The following is a 16,058-nucleotide window of genomic DNA, read 5'->3' on the forward strand; positions in this document are numbered from 1 at the left end:
AACATTTCCTGCTGCGGTTGGAGTTTGCCTTTGAAATCTTGCACTATTTGTTGTTCCTCTTGAAGGCTCCCTTTAGTGTACTAAGCTCTGTGTTCAATGTCAAAATTCCAATGTAGATTGTGCTCTTTGACAACTCCCACAGCCTCATAACACAAAAGACATACCAGCATCTGCATCATCTTTTCCCTTCCTGGACATTTTCAGATCATTGTTTTATTCCTCAATTCCACTAGTTCAGAAAATGACACTGATGTGAAAACACTGCCTTCTAGTGGCAGGATGCCGTCACTATGTGGGTAACATAATCAGTAGGTATTATGGGAAACATAGTTTATGCCCAGTGAATCCTTTTGACTTATCTGTTATAAGATAATCAGACCTTTTACGCTCTCACAGGCCACAAAAAATGGCCTGCGGCCTTGAGTTTGACAAATGTGGTTTAAAGTCATTAGTACGGAGATACGCGCATGCATTTGTGCGAAAAACTTGAATCCCAGATTTTTGACATGAATTCATTTTAGGGCAAAGTTTTGTGAGTTTTTTTTTTTTTTGCATGTTAAGACATACAGATTTGCTTATGAAGTTTCAGAATATATACAGAAAGAAGACAGATCCTTGAAGCTCCAATCCTGGAGGATGGGCTCATTCCCTAAATTACGTATTTAGTCAGTTGATTTGATAAACTGATAGTTTGATGACATCTGTTAATGCATTAGTTGATCTCAGTGAGATAATTTGCACAAACCTGATGCATGTGTTTCAAAATTAGAATATGCAACAAAGTCCTTTTCCACAAGGGGGCAGTGTCCTCAAGTTCACTGGCTCTTACTAGAGGGTAGTTTATATTCCAGAGAGTTTCAATTTACCTGCATACATGCTTGTTTTATACTTAAAACAGATTTGACTGATTCCTTTTGCTCTAATCTGTCAGAAAAACAGCAAGAAACTTCAACCAACCCATGTGCAAGGCAGCCAAAACTACCATAGTTGAGGTAAGTGTCTCCCTAAACACAGTGTTTCTTGCAAACTTGATTTTGAGCTTAAATACCTGCTCTGGCAGATCCATATATCAGTTTTAAATCCCAATAAGGACCATCATCATTTTCATTCTTTGTCATGGATATTTTCGTTGTACAGCCATCAGTTTCAGCTCCCATACCTGAGATGTGCCAACAGATATTCATTCACTCTGTGAAAGCCACTCATGTAATCCAGTTCTGTCTGTCTGAACTGATCTGGAATAAGCTGAAATGTGAATTATGTTTATGTCATTGACATTTGGACCCCACCACTTCAGAGTAATTGCTCTCTGTACACCCTGTGGCTGCTAAAGCATGAAAACAAAGTCATTATGTCAGGTGCATGCTGGAGTATGCAGTAACTCTGAAATGACAGGGTGGATGAAGAAGAATTTCCTTATGTTAACATTCAAAGTCAGAAGCGGACATTTCAGACCAACAACATCAAGATGAAAGAGTAGTTTTTTATGATCAGCAAGTGGAAGGATAGAATTGATATATTTCTGGGAATAGAAATCATGAAGCTCCGATATTATGAGCAGATTAGAAGTTGAACTGCCTTAACCTCTGTCTGTTTAGGTTTTAAATGCACAGCCAGCATCCTGAAAGTCTCTGCTATACCTAGCTGCATTCTATCAGTCTGGTTTCCAACCTGTCTAATATTTGACAGTCCAAAAATATGACTGCTCCTCTCCCCCTGTGTGTGTATGTATGTACTGCATGTGTGTGTCTCTCTCTTCCCTCCCTTCAACACACAAACAGCTTCACACCTCCCATATAGACACGGTTTGATTCAAAGAGCAGCAGGAAGAAAAACTGTGTGTGTGTGAAAACCATAAAACAGGCGCCTTCTGAAAATAAATCAGCAGCAAAGGGTCCCTCATAAATCTAATGGGGTTTCACAAAGCACATATTCAATTATTCCTCAGTCGCTGGACCTGAGATGTAGTCTGCTGTTGATTAGAAGTGTCTGGGACCAAATTGGGGGAGTAAATTTCCCCAGCACAGAGTGTGTGGGGGGTTTATGGTTGGCTGATCACTAAAGCTTGTTTTATGGTAGTAAATAGTGAAGTTATTGATGGTGTTTTATGCCACAGTGTGCTGCACACTTCGCAAGCAAAAAGAACCAATAAACATTCATTTGCATTACAAATGTTTGGAGACAAAACATGACTGATGGCAATAAAACTTTGAACTAGTTATGCAGAAAAAGTTCTCTAAATTCTCTGCTTCATGGATCATGAGACCAGCTCAGACATCACCAAGAAATGTTTGTGTGGAGGTCTGATGTTGACAGTGCAGGCATGTATGACAATGCTGCTTTGAAAAAAGAGCTACTTTTCGAGACATGTGCGTCATTTGTTAGATTTTATAAACACCTATCTGCTTCAACATTTCTGTGCAGCATGTTCTGCCCAGAGTGATTTTTGGAGCGTAGAGAGGGTGAAACAATAGGAATCTGATTAAGAGACCAAGGCTTAATTTGGACAGTTGAGAAAACAGATTTTTTTTTTTAAGTCTCAGGTGTATACTTTATTTTTTTGGGTGGGGTATTTCTACTTTCAGTTAAAAGTGGCAGGAATTAATAGTGAAGAGGGGAACAAGGGAAAGTGTGTTGAAAGCAAGTGTTAGATCCCGTAATATCAGCATCCACCAGCATCCACCTGTCATACTTGAGTTAAAATGAGTACACAAACAGCTTCTGCAAACTCACAAGGTTTCAAAAACAATATCTGGCTTATTTTTAAAACAAGACCCGAGTAAAGAGAGCCTTTTTAATTATCCTAAACTATTATATTCAGCCTGGAGAAATGTATTATAAAAAGCCTGTTCATTGAAAGAATTAAATTTTGCATCCAAATCAATTAATTTAAATCAAAATGCATTCTGCTACCTGACACCAATCATCTTGTTTTGGCCAGGAACACCAATTTTGCTTCTGTGTATCCATGTTGTTTAGTCCTTCAAACATAACTTTATGTTCTTTTTCCTTCCTTTCCACAAAAAAAAAGAAAACAGACTGTTTCAAGCAACAGCATTGATTTTACTGCAGCCTGAAAAGATTTTGCATTTTGCTCTATTTTGATGTCATGTTCTGAAAATGGGTAGTCACAAGTCATCCACATCTCAGAGTAATGCTTCAAACTGTCAGGAGATTCAGCGCAAATTGTGTCTCTGCCTCACAAATCATGTCAGACAGGGTTTGAAATTGCTAAATTTGCATTAAGTACATTTCAAAATGTCGCCCTCACACTTTGTAAGAATAAAAAAAACCTCTCATTTGCTTGCAGAAAATTTTAGCCAAAACCTTTTAGACTTTGAAACTCAAACTTTTATGTCTGAAATTTAAAAAATGTAGTTTGTGAATCACTTTTATTGTATGTGTTTGAGTACCCATGACCTCGTTCAAGTTGACTGAACATTGTGCTTTTTCAGTCTTATCAGGCAATTTGTCAGATCCTGTCCACCACTTTTTTATGGCCCCTTTTATACGGTGCTTTTTATGGCAGTGCAGGTTACAAATGAACATTATCTATGACAAGCCTACTTACTGGTGACAATCAAGTGATAGGCCTCTATTACAATAGCCATTAAAAGCCTTTTATCTCTGATTCTGGAGCAATTACCCCCTCTCTCTGAAAATAAATGTATCTTTTGGAGTCAGTGCGTGCTCTGTCATAAATCTACTGATGTGCTGTCAATATTGACCCTGCAGTCTTGGTGCACGGGTTAGGCAACAGATGGGGTCTGGGTTTTTTTCAAGTGATATATTTCACTTAGTGCTCAGCTTGGCAGCTCAGCGCTGTGTTTGTCCCCCTAAGAGTCAGGGAAACACTTAAATCTGCTTTAAAAAACCAGTATGAATCAGTTCATTGCAGGGTGATAATTTATTAACCCGTGAAAACAATGAAGTGTCAAAACAATTGTCACAAGTAATGGCGGGCTTCTCTTTGACACACTGCAAGAACAAGTGCTCAATGGCCTCTTGAATAAAACTTAGTTTGCCAACCTACTTCTCTCCAGTGGTTGTATGAGTTACCTCTAAACATTACATTATATTTTTACATTATTCCATTTTAATCCTTTAGTTCACGTTCATTTTAACTTTTGCCATCCTCAGAAGTCGGTCATGACAGAAAACTTCTCTTTCAGTCTGATTTTAATGCAACTGCTTCCCCTTTGGTTCACTGAGTGAGTTTGTGAAATCCATTTCAGTCTTCAGGGGCTAACAGATGTGAAGATATGTAACCCAGGGACTTGACTTCTGTCGCACATTGATGGAAATTCTGGGAAGCAAATTCAACGAATGTCCCAGAAGTGTATGAGTAACCCTGGACTCACTATCCAGCTCTTTCACACACAAGACACCAGATTCCCCACACTGGGTGAATGCATTATCGCTTTGTCTTCTCATTTATATTCCATCATACTTAGCCCGTCTCTCCATTAGTTAAGAGATTAAACTTTGAGGAAAGCTGTCTACTGCTTCATCGCCTCAGGTCAGTGATCACTTACATTGTAGTCCTGTTCTTCTTTTGTGCGTACAGTATATCTTCTCTTCAAACGGGATTTGAACTGCTAAAGGCAGGAAGCGTGTCGGAGAACCAGATAGCACAAAGCACTTTGAGAATTACCAGATCATTGCCAGCTCCTGCCATGGTTGCCAGGCAACCAAATCCTGCTATTCAATTGTTGAATGTTGCACAGTATCCAGCTGGTCCAGTTATTCCCTTATCGCAGGTACAGTGAAAGGCCCCAGTGCATTGTGGGAAACAATGCACCAGAGACTGAATCAAAGCAGCGGGCTCTGCTGTTGTTCGACCATCAGTCACAGTAAATGACTCAACTGTATCCTGTCACTGTGACTGAGCTGTGTGGATGAGTGGGTGTTTGTGTGCACAGAACCATCCAGTCATGCATGCATAAATTGAATGAATGCATGTGTATATGTGAGTGTGATTTGTTCTTTTGAAAAGGCTGTGGGCCTAATTGGATGTACAAGTGACCTCTGTCCTGAAGGGATTCAGCTTCAGCCTTTTGTTGACTGCGGTGTTAAAATCGAAAGAGGAAATAAAAACCCACACATCTAGAAAATGACAATCAAGCCAGAAATGTGCACCTCTTAAGGTTGAAGGTTAAACTATGAAAATTAGCATTCGGTCAAGGAGTAGTGTAGAAATAACACTTTTCCATGGCACTAATGTCTTGTCAGTTCTATGCTAAGGGTTTTATTTTCTCTTGCCCAGATTTTTTATAATTGACAGCACTTGTCATGCCTTGTTGAGATTTTCTGCCACAATCATGACTTTTGCCCCTGACTAACTCCATTTGTCAAGCTACTGTTGGCAAATAATGATAACTCTCCTCATTTTCCACACCATTTCCCCAGCCTAAAGAGGTTTATGAATAAGCTATTCAGTGCATAAGATGTGCAATAATTATCTAAATGTCTAAATAGACCTCAACCATGTGGGAAATGTTTCAGTGCAGTTTGTCATTAGCGTTGTAAACACAATGACAGGTTAGGTCTTCATGAAATATAGTGGAATGGTACAACAGGGGATAAGACAGCAACAATTGCAGTTTAGGCTGCATCTGGTTCTGCATGAATTAAGAAGTCTTACACTGAACATAAGCAGTGACATAAGTGTCACATGTGGTGTAATTAATATCACTTTGGACATGCATCCTAAAAGATATCATGGATGCAGATTTAAGATAAAATAAAATAATCCTTCATCCCACATTGGGTAAATTTACAGAATAGCAGCAGCAAAAAAAGAAAGTGCCTTGTGCAATCATTTCAATACAAACATATAAAATAGAATAATATAAGTGTAACCTAGAAAGAATATATACAGGACTATTACAAGTAGTAAATTAGTAAATGTGATCAAATTAATAACATAAAAGTAAAAACTCCTCTGGGCTGGGGGTCATGTTGTCCATCAGTGACAACAGCTTGGCCATCATTCTCCTATCAGCCACCACCTCCACAGGGTCCACTGGACAGTCCAGGACAGAGCTGGCTTTCTTCATCAGTCTGTTTATTCATGCTCTCTTTTGTTCTGTCCGCCTTCAGAAAGTGAAATCCTTCCAATGTGGTGTTTGTGTCCGGTGTTAGCTCTGTTACCCATGTATCTGTGAATAGCATGATGTGTCTCTACCTGCATTCCCTCTGGTGCTGGGTTAGCAGCACTAGCTTGTCCATCTCATTGAAGATAGAGCCCATAACGATGGGTGGAAGGACAAGTCTATATTATCTTTTCTTTGCTCGCTCTGCAGAGCCAGTTGATTTATATGCCAAGTCAAATTTGATCACTGCCTCAGAGGAGCCCTGCATTTTCCGATTACCCCAGATGTTTCTGCCTGAATGCAAGCTATGTGAAAGGAGTGTTGCTGATGATAACATGTTGTCAAGGTTATTCTGGTTATGAGCCTCTTGAAGCAGGGCTATACTTTAAAGAGGGGGTATTTTACATTTTTCAGGGCTTAATACTGTTATTCTGGTAACTCTGCAGTAGTTTCACATGATTTACAGACCCCCAAAAATCTGTGTCTGGTTTTATAGAAAACACTTATGTCAGCCACTGCCTAAAGTGTTTTTAGCTGCTGTTTCTTTAAGGCTCACCTAGAGAGCATACCTTGGTCTTTTAGGCCTGTCCCTCATACAAGCCATTTTGACAATTCTCGTAAAGATCTTTTGCTATTTTAAGAACAGACCGTTTTGATTTAACCACTGAGTCCCAATTTTTGATGCACCAAAGCATGTGACAGCAGTAACAAAGCAAAAGTTCCCCCCAGCATGGTTCACTTCTTTAGCTTTGGCCTCAGGACAAGTGGCGGTAATTGCCAAGCTGGGTGCTCTGAAACTTTAGTGATTTCTTTGATATGCAATGACAGATTGTTATATAAGCGTTTAAAGCCTGTCGCCCCTCAGTATATGAGTAAAGTTGTTTTTATGCAAGTTTGAAAAGAAGTTGCATCATAGTCACACAGATGGCATCACCACTGTCCTCTGTTATGAATGATTGGAAATTCTTTTGCAGTGAGACTGCACATCAAGTTCAGTCACATAAAACCCTTCCTGAATGAGCTGCCTTGGTTATAAAATACACTTGTAGTAGCCTTGAAAGAAGCACTTAACAAGGTGAGTCCATGAACAACTGCATATCTGGGGAGCCTAGCAATAAGGTTTGAGAAGGAAATATCGATAAAATGTTGGACTTTCCCATCCTGAAGAAGCCTTCAAGAGGATTTATCTCCCCATGATTTTATCAAATCTTGTTAGAATTCATTTATCCAAGCATGAAATTTTGAAACTCAGCATGACAGATTTGACATGGCCACACACAGAATTACAGAGACTGCAGTTAAAGGGTGTAAACATGTTAACAGTATGTTGCTACATTGGCAGAACTACTCTCAGCGCCAAACCATTGTATCTTTGATGGCTGACAATGCTTGAATTTATATCATATAAACTTCCTTAATGCAAACATTTTTTGCCACAGTGTGCTTTTTCAGTCATGTTCAGTCTGAAGCAAATATTGCCCCACTTTGCCTTGTGTTAGAGTACGAGAGATCTGAAATAGACTTCAATTTATGTGTAGTGCTGACATTTACTGATGACTAATCTGCTCGAGACAGCCTGCAGAGCTAAGGTTTTATAATCAGCTGTGGGTCACTGGAGAAGTGGTTGAACAGAGAGACAGAAAAGGTGACAGAATATAAATATGGGAGATTATTGGAGCTAGGACAGGTTTGCTGAACATATGCACACACTGAATGTTTGAAACGGCAAATTTGCCTGTTATGTGCTCTGACCACAAGTTCATAGGTCCATGAAAACTGCCAATCTTCTAAATCTGAAGCACTGCATTGCAGCTTCTGTGGTCTGTGAAATGTAAACATTATGCTTAGAGTAGAGCTGTCCATGTGCTGCATGTGTCATTTGGAAAGTGTATTTTTAGTCTCTGTAATGCTGTCAGGGTTTTGCATCGGCTAGCTGTCTCTCATTTCTGGATCCAGGAAAGGCTGTCATAGGCAAGGCAGGCTTCCACTGAGAGGAAACAGATTGCCTGTGTTGTGTGTATGCTGGGTTAGAGGCTAAAGCTGGGGCTGAGCCCCGAAAGTGGCGGCAGACCATGGCCAAGTGCCCACATTCACACACACACACACACACACACACACAAACACACAGGGAGGAAGATAGAGGCTATAAATACACAGGGTAATGAGAGTGTGGTGTCACTGTCATCCTCATGCTCTGTCGCCCATAGCCACACACAGTCTCTTTCTCCTGACTGTTCCATATCAGTACACACACAAACATGCACATGCAACACAATGCAGACGTGATGGATTATAAACTGGGTGGCTTCACAATAATAGTATTAGGTGCTAAAGTATGAACACCCTGTCTCTGTGTGTCAGAGTGTTGCACCAACCTGATTTAAAGCTGAAAATCAATGCCTAAAATTCATGGTTCCTCATTGAGAGATTCTATTGATGTGAATTTCAGTTCAATACATTTCTATAAATGTTTAAACAGCGGCTAAATGCAGTCTGTGGTTTGACAAGTGATGTTGCTTTAGTGCACATGTTAGCCCTTTGATCCAATGTCCTCTAAAAATCACAGTAACTAACACAGATTTTTCCTTTGAGATCCTCTCACCACAGGCCAAATTTCCACTTGTATTCAAACTGCATAAACTTGCTTTAGAAATACTATCAATGAAGCAGTTTTACATATAGTTCTTTCCCTACACCAAGACTGAATCTTTATTTACAGATTGTTGATTTGGGCACAAGAAATTTATAGAAAATCAGATTATGTCTATGTCATCTTTCATGAAGTCATTGTGTACAATGCTTTGTTCCTATTCTTGTTCAGGCCTGTCTGTTAACTTTTTTTTTCTGACTGACACCACAGAAAGCCTTTCACTGGCTCTCACCATTTCTAGGGCTGAAAAGTTATTTTGCAGTGATCCCTATCCTCTTGGTATTGACTGCAGCATTTGCTGTGTATACTCCATGTTTACTTTAATTCAAAGAGTTTTTACAAAGAGTATGTAAAAAGAATGAGAATGCCAACCTGAAAACTATTCAGTGTTCAAAATCTCACCTTCTGTTTTTGCTCAGGAAGAGGTGACATTGAAGAGCACTAAGGTGTTCTAAAAGTTAAACCATTTTCACTTGAGAGAGTGCTGTAAATGACAAAGCAGAAATACTTAACTGCATTGTTTTTTGTACATAAAGTATGCACTACCAATGCAAACAATGTTATTAATGGACACTGTCCCTCAACATGTCATAGTAATCCAGGGTCTACTTGGATACCTGAGGTAGAAAGTTCAGGTCTTTAAGCGCATGGATAAGACCATGTTGATCTTTCTGAAACTAGAACATTTACATGTACTGCACATATCTGGGATCCTAGAAAAGTAAAATAACACAGGGACACTCGTCCACATGTAAATAGACAGTTTCTTGCCCGTAAAAAAAAAAAAGTTTAATTAGCCTAAAATAATCCACCAACTGTTTTCTCTCTAACACTGTTTGAAATTACAGAAATATGGGATGAATTTAATCTGAACACACAAACACATAATCATCTGTGCTAACAGAGGATTGTAGCATATGTGTGCAGCTTGTTTGAATTAGTATCTGTATTAAATGCTTGGTACTAAAAAGTTCTCTTGGCGTCTAAATTTTGTTTACTTATCAGTATTGTTTTGTTATATTGTACCCAACCTCCAAGTTTACCACTGTGTTTTTATTTTGGTTGGCAAACAGATGAAAACAAGCACTTTTTCTGTGATGACACAGAAAACACTGTATGGAACATCATCAACAGTGGTTTATTCCATGAATGCGCAGCTCGTATCTAATCAATTTGAGATTAACACGATTTGACAAAGCTCACAGCCTTAAAAAAAAAGCACAAACCCTCGAAAAGAAGCGCTCTGTGTGTCCCCTGGGGCCACTTTGATTCCCTCTGTCCTCCTGCCAGCTCACTTCATGCCTTGCTCAGCTTTCATTGATGTGAAAATCATTCTACAGATACAGGAATATCAATGTTTGTGCCGTAGTGTGTTCCCGTTTGCGGACTCCACACACCTGCTCATTTGTGTGTGTGTGTGTGTTTTATCATTTTATTTTAATGCTTGATTCGTCTCTGTCTGTTGAACCTCCTGTCTGAACTGCATTTGAGCGTCCCTGCCAGCCAGGACACACCTCCCAGATGAAAGGAACGGAGGCTTTTTATGTGCATGGCACATCTAAATTGCATGAGCATATTGTTGTTGTGTTACTTAGCTTTGGAAGGGTAATTGAAAATTGAATGTTGGGTTTGTTTGCGTGTGAGTGTGTGAGATGCATAAACAGATTCACAGGAACCCATCTTGGGGGCAAAGAGGCAGAATTACAGATTGATATTGTTAATTGGATTCAGTCACTTGAAGTCTTGGATTTCATGCCACATTCCATATTTTCAGTGACTCCCTTGCCTCCTAGTCTTCTGTATTTCATTACTGTTAGTGTTTCGTAATGTGATGAGCCTCATCTTCCTTGATGAAGATATCTATGGAAATCATCACTCTCACAAAAGACACATCCAGCCCCCAAAGAAAGCTGTGGGTGGGTGTGTGGGACTGCTGTATCAAATCTCTCCCGCTACAAGTCGCATCGCGCATGGCCTCATTTTTGCTGCGGAGCATCAGAGATTTACCAGAACCAGACTGCAAGAGAACCAGAAAAAGAGTCTAAAATCACTTTACAGTCCTGAGTGGCCCCTGCTTTCTGCAGACCAAAGCCTGCGTATCCATGACAACACCAAGATGGGATCCACTCTTAGCCATTGACTCCTCTCAGTCAGCGCGGAGTGCTGAGGGAGGAAGTGAAGATAAGGAGAGATTCAATTCAATTTGCTGTGAACGGCTGCTTGCCCCTCATGTAAATGGAATAAATAGGTTACACTCTGAGCCACACAGGGGTGAAGCACAGAAACGCCTAAAAGGCAAGGATTATGTTGTCATGGTTAAGTCCCTGTTAAGTCCACAGCGATATGATGATAACTGGTGTGCTTGATCCTTTTCCTTTTTAATTTTGTGCCTTTTCAAAAGTCTTCAGGAAGAAAGAGACTGCACCTCATCCTTCTCGGATTTCCTCTGTTTGAGAAAGTAAAACCAGCCCTAGGAAGAAAGCTCACTGCCGATGCCTTTAAAACTTGGTTGATTTTGACTTAACATGTCAGGAACCAAAGCCTAATGTAAATATGTAACAGACTTGTGAATTTTAGGAGCTAGAACTCACTAAAAAGGACTTTGAGATTTACCAGAGACCACTCATGGTGAAGAGCGAGAAGCAGGGGCATCTGTGGAGCAGATTTTCCCAGCTCCTTAAAGACGGGGGAGCAGGTGTGTTCATTCTGGGATCTTTATCCCAGGCATGTTTGACCAGGCTGTGCTTAAATCAATAGCAATTTCCATCTGTGTCCTGTTAGTTAGACAGGAATAACCTCCTTATGTGCACACTTTCAATACTGTTTCAACCAAGGATGGTGCATTTTTGTATGAATCATTGATATACAGTTAGATATGGCTTTGAGACCATGCACCTTTCTGAGTTTGCAGGAAAATTTGAGTTATTAAAGTTAAATGAGGGTTTATTTAGAGAACACCTTCTTGCAGCCCTCCTGAGATCCTGTGCCGGTGCTGAGCTGTAATGCAAACCTGGTAAAAGAGTCCTTGTGGAAATGACCAAAGAATAAAAATAAGTAGCTAAACATTGCTCTCTACACGGGGGGAGCTGAAAGTGTCGCCTTGTCTGACCTTTGTGCTCCGGTTTGACCACAGCTCCTGTCAGTGCCAAAAATGTATCCTCCATGCACCTCTTTTTGTCTCATCCGCCTTTGATCCCAGGATCAAGCTGTGTACCCTGGGCTTGCTGTGTGAGATGATCCTCCACTGCTTTGGGTTAGCCAAGCTGGCTTTGGCTACACAGACAGCCAAAGCTGCACTGGGTGGCGAAACATAAAATATCGCAACACCTCCACAAATATTTACCCGCACTTTGCCAGGAAGGACATGGCAGTGGAATTTTGAAACTGTGGGACCACTTGTGCTTCACTATTATTGCTGTTTGTAGGATGTAAAATCAGACAGGATTTAAACAGTGAACTGTTTTTCTTGAAATGAGAATGAATTTTTCTTTTTTATGTCTAAAAACCATGTCTAAAGATACATCTACAGAACAGCAAAAAAAAAAAACAGCGTTGGTCTTTATCAGCCAATCTGTTAAATTTCATAGCTGGCTGGGCAGAGGTTATTTCTTGGTAGCTCAGTTTCATCAGTGCAACATTTCCTTATCTGAGCTCTAATCTAAAAGGTCAGGATATATTTATCCTTATCTCTCTGTGTCTTTGTGTAGGTGGAAGAAGTGGTGGACATTGGGACCTTTGCTGAAGAGGACATCCATATACCCAGCATCTACGTCCACAGGGTCGTCAAAGGAGCCGGATACGAGAAAAGGATTGAGGTACCAAACAAGGCCTTTCCTTGAGTGAAAGCAATGAAGTGACAGGCAGAACAAGTTTTCTCTGTATGGTCTTGATTATTTCATGACATGAAGTCGACTTGGTCAAAATGTTGCGTTGATTCTCTCCATATTTTCTGGATGATATGATTATGTCAATGCATTATAAGCTGTGCCTCTTTGAACAGCTGCTTCAATTAATTGAACAAAAAGATTAATCCTGTAACAATAGAGAGTAAACCTTTTCTGACTAAGCCGTCGTGGCCTGGCTTAACCTTTGGATCATTTTTCAGAAACACACATACAAGTGCGTATCCTTGTAGGCAGCCGGAAATAGCCTAAAAAGATGCTTTCTCCCTGTATCTTATATATATCTCTGTTTGTTCCAGAAACGCACGGTAAAGAAAAGCCAAGCAGAGAACCCAAAACCAAAGAAGGAGTCAGACATCATTCGGGAAAGGATCATTCGCAGGGCTGCTTTGGAGTTTGAGGATGGCATGTATGGTATCCTTTTTACAGGAGCCAGGTGAAAAAAAGAAGCTGTATCTTTGCTTGGTTTCTTTATTGTTGCTTTTTGCATCAGTGGATCATACACACACTATGTTAATAGACATATTTTGTATTCACATAGTTTTGCTTTAACATTTGCATTTGGTTTTTTAAGGCTGATCTGTGACACATATGTATGATTCAGCATGACAAATTTGTTGTCTTTGAAATGTTAAGACTTAAAATTCTGTGCAATTGTTCTTTGTCCAGATGACAGTTTTGTTTTTGTTTTTTTTAGCTTATTTACATAACATGATTGTTATGATGAGTCAACAAGGTGGTTAGAAATGAGGGCTTGTGTAAGTCTGGTACAGCAGCTTTAAACATAATTTGGGGTATTTTTCTTTCTCTCTTTTGTCCTTGTGTGTCATTGCATAGTTGCACATGTAGTCGTGACCTTCTTTAACAAAGAACCTGTCAGCCAACCTCGGTATCGGTATCCCCATGCTGGCCAGCAACTTCATAAAACCAGACATCACTGTACACCTTCAAAGTGAAAATGGAATTTTGGGACTGGTGAGACGCCTACAGAAACCTTTCTTTCCCCTCAGCCTCCAGAGCTTTGAACTTTAACCAAACAAGCTAACGAGCAGCATATTTTCTGAACATGCTGTTTTAAAGCAGCAGTAAATGCTTTTAAACTTCACCGTCCTCTGCACATGAAGCAAGATAAATAGTGGCTCATTTGAGTGGTATCATTTCTAGTCAGGGCCTTCATTTGAAATGTGCTGGGTTTGTTATGTAACAAATAGTGACAGTTTGACACTTTCCCATCCATTTCTCTCACACAATCTTTATTTGCTGGCTGAGACTTCAACAAAGACTGCTGCTGCTGTTGCTTTGGGATGACTGCCCGATCACTTGTGTTGACAGGAGAATGTAGGCGCCTTTGCCAATGCTTTATTTGTCAAAGTTTCTTTTAATTACTACTGTCAGTTTTAAAGAGGCTCATCCCTCCTCCCCTCTCCTCTGCTCTCCTCTCTCCTCCCGTCTGTCTGACAGGATTGCCCCCTTTGTTGAACACAGAGAAAATCAATGTCTCATCTAATCAGAAAAATGTGATTGTGTCTGTCCCTCCCATGAAAGATCATGGCTGGTCAGGCTGATTGACATATGTGGGTGTATGTGTGACTGCACAGCTGTGTGCAAATTCTTGTTTATCTCCATCTACAGGGCCCGTACCCCACCGAAGATGCTGTTGATGCAGACTTGATTAATGCTGGTAAGTGTTACCCTAATCAAGATCTCACAATGATGCACTGTTGTGAAAAGCTGGGGAAACATTTAGCTTTCTTATTCAAGGATGAAAGAACAGCTTATTAGTTAAAACATGAGTTACAGTACCATAATGTACACCAGAGACCAAGCAGTTTAACATACTGTATATATTTGTCTTTTGTCTTAACAGTACAGTGCTAGAAAGACAACAAGCATCGTTTTTTAACTACCTCCTTGTGCACAAAGACTTGAGTAAATCTGTTAGAATCACAATGCGTCATAACCTGATGTTTACCCACCTGTTGACCATGACAATGATATCACCTCAAACTCATACATCCAATTTCCACAGGAAGTGTGCATGCTGCATAGTTGATCTCCATCAGTTGTAGCCAATGTTTCCACAGAGGGTGCTGCTGAAACTCACAGCTGTGTCTCACGGCTCTGTTTAAGGGGACATATGCTGATCCGTGATTTAATACTTACATATGATATAATAAATTTGAAAACAAGACCTTTCACCCCCAGAATTTTCAAAAAATGAGATATTGTATTTTTTCTGATATCCTAGAATGAGATTTGATGCTTCTGAAAATAGGTCATTGACATTTGGCTTCGAGATTTGACCCTCATGACGACACGAGGATCCTTTCTTGGAGTAGAAATTGGAGTAATCTGAAAAAGCAGCTCCTCCTCTGTGATGTCAGTTAAGGCACACATAAATACAGCTCCCTACTAGCTCTGGCTAACTTGACTGAGTGCTGGATGCAGGGACTCTGCTCTGCTGAGCAGCTCGGCTTTGCGTGGTGAATTGGCAGTTAAAACACTGTAGTTTTAGCAGACGTTGTAATACTTGTGAGACTGTGATATTTGCATGCTTGTTCTGACATGCACTGTGAACCTGGACCACAATAATGCTGCGGTAATAACATAGTGACAAACTGACGGTAGAGGCGATCTTTAGGCGACACTTTCGGCATGATGGATAAAACAGACAGAGAAAAGTGAAAGAGCAGGATGGAGCCCTGTTATAGAAATAGTTTATTCGTGAAGTCTGCCTATATTTCCACATATAAACTATACATGTTACAGTACCAGTTTGACTCACCACACTGAAGCGTCCTGAGATGATCTGTGTCGAGGTGGATTTTCTTCCTCCTGAGCTGCAGAACCGTCCGGGTCTGACTTGGGGTCCAATACAAAAGGACGTATCCTACACTCTGCCATTTTATTAGTGCTATCAATGCCTTACGGTGAAGTTTTGGCAAACAGCAAACTCGCTCGGTCTGCCCCATTCAATGTGGCAATTTTGTAAATACCGCCATGCTGCAAAAGCCGCCCCTAGCTCTACCCCCTCCGCCCCTCTGATAGAACTGACCAATCAGAGCACAAAGGGCTGTGACGTTGCGAGGTTACTGGAGGTCATTCTCGAAACGGAGCGTTTCAACGAGATCTTCAGAATGGCCTAAAATGAGGATATTGAGAACGCTATTGTGGGGCAATGAAGGAACTAAATGACTTGTACTGAGGGCAGAAATGCTTTACAGGCATCCTAGTCTGGCATAGTGAAAAGAAGAAACAAACATGATATGTCCCCTTTAACGATATGTACAGAGTTTTTTTTTAATCAGGATAAACAGATTAGATTGACCTGGGTAGCTAGTTGGGCACACTAACAGCATAACCAATCTGATTGGATTCAAAATCAAACATCAAGCACAGACCTCTGACCAG

At 40.3% G+C, this 16,058-nt stretch overlaps 1 protein-coding gene across 1 annotated transcript in view; it reads left to right on the plus strand.

Moving 5' to 3' along the window:
* The window catches only part of oxct1a (3-oxoacid CoA transferase 1a), a 47,328-nt gene that overhangs the window by 10,266 nt on the left and 21,004 nt on the right, over nucleotides 1-16,058 (plus strand). The window contains exons 7-11 of the mRNA XM_074670041.1: nucleotides 932-992; nucleotides 12,453-12,560; nucleotides 12,947-13,061; nucleotides 13,528-13,622; nucleotides 14,280-14,328. Of these exons, the coding sequence (XP_074526142.1) occupies nucleotides 932-992; nucleotides 12,453-12,560; nucleotides 12,947-13,061; nucleotides 13,528-13,622; nucleotides 14,280-14,328 (428 nt within the window). The remainder of the gene's footprint in view (nucleotides 1-931; nucleotides 993-12,452; nucleotides 12,561-12,946; nucleotides 13,062-13,527; nucleotides 13,623-14,279; nucleotides 14,329-16,058) is intronic.

Source organism: Halichoeres trimaculatus, unplaced genomic scaffold (assembly GCF_033239565.1).
Source record: "Halichoeres trimaculatus isolate MK-OKI-2021-1 unplaced genomic scaffold, fHalTri1.1 fHalTri1_scaffold_5, whole genome shotgun sequence".
Taxonomy (NCBI): Eukaryota; Metazoa; Chordata; class Actinopteri; order Labriformes; family Labridae; genus Halichoeres; species Halichoeres trimaculatus.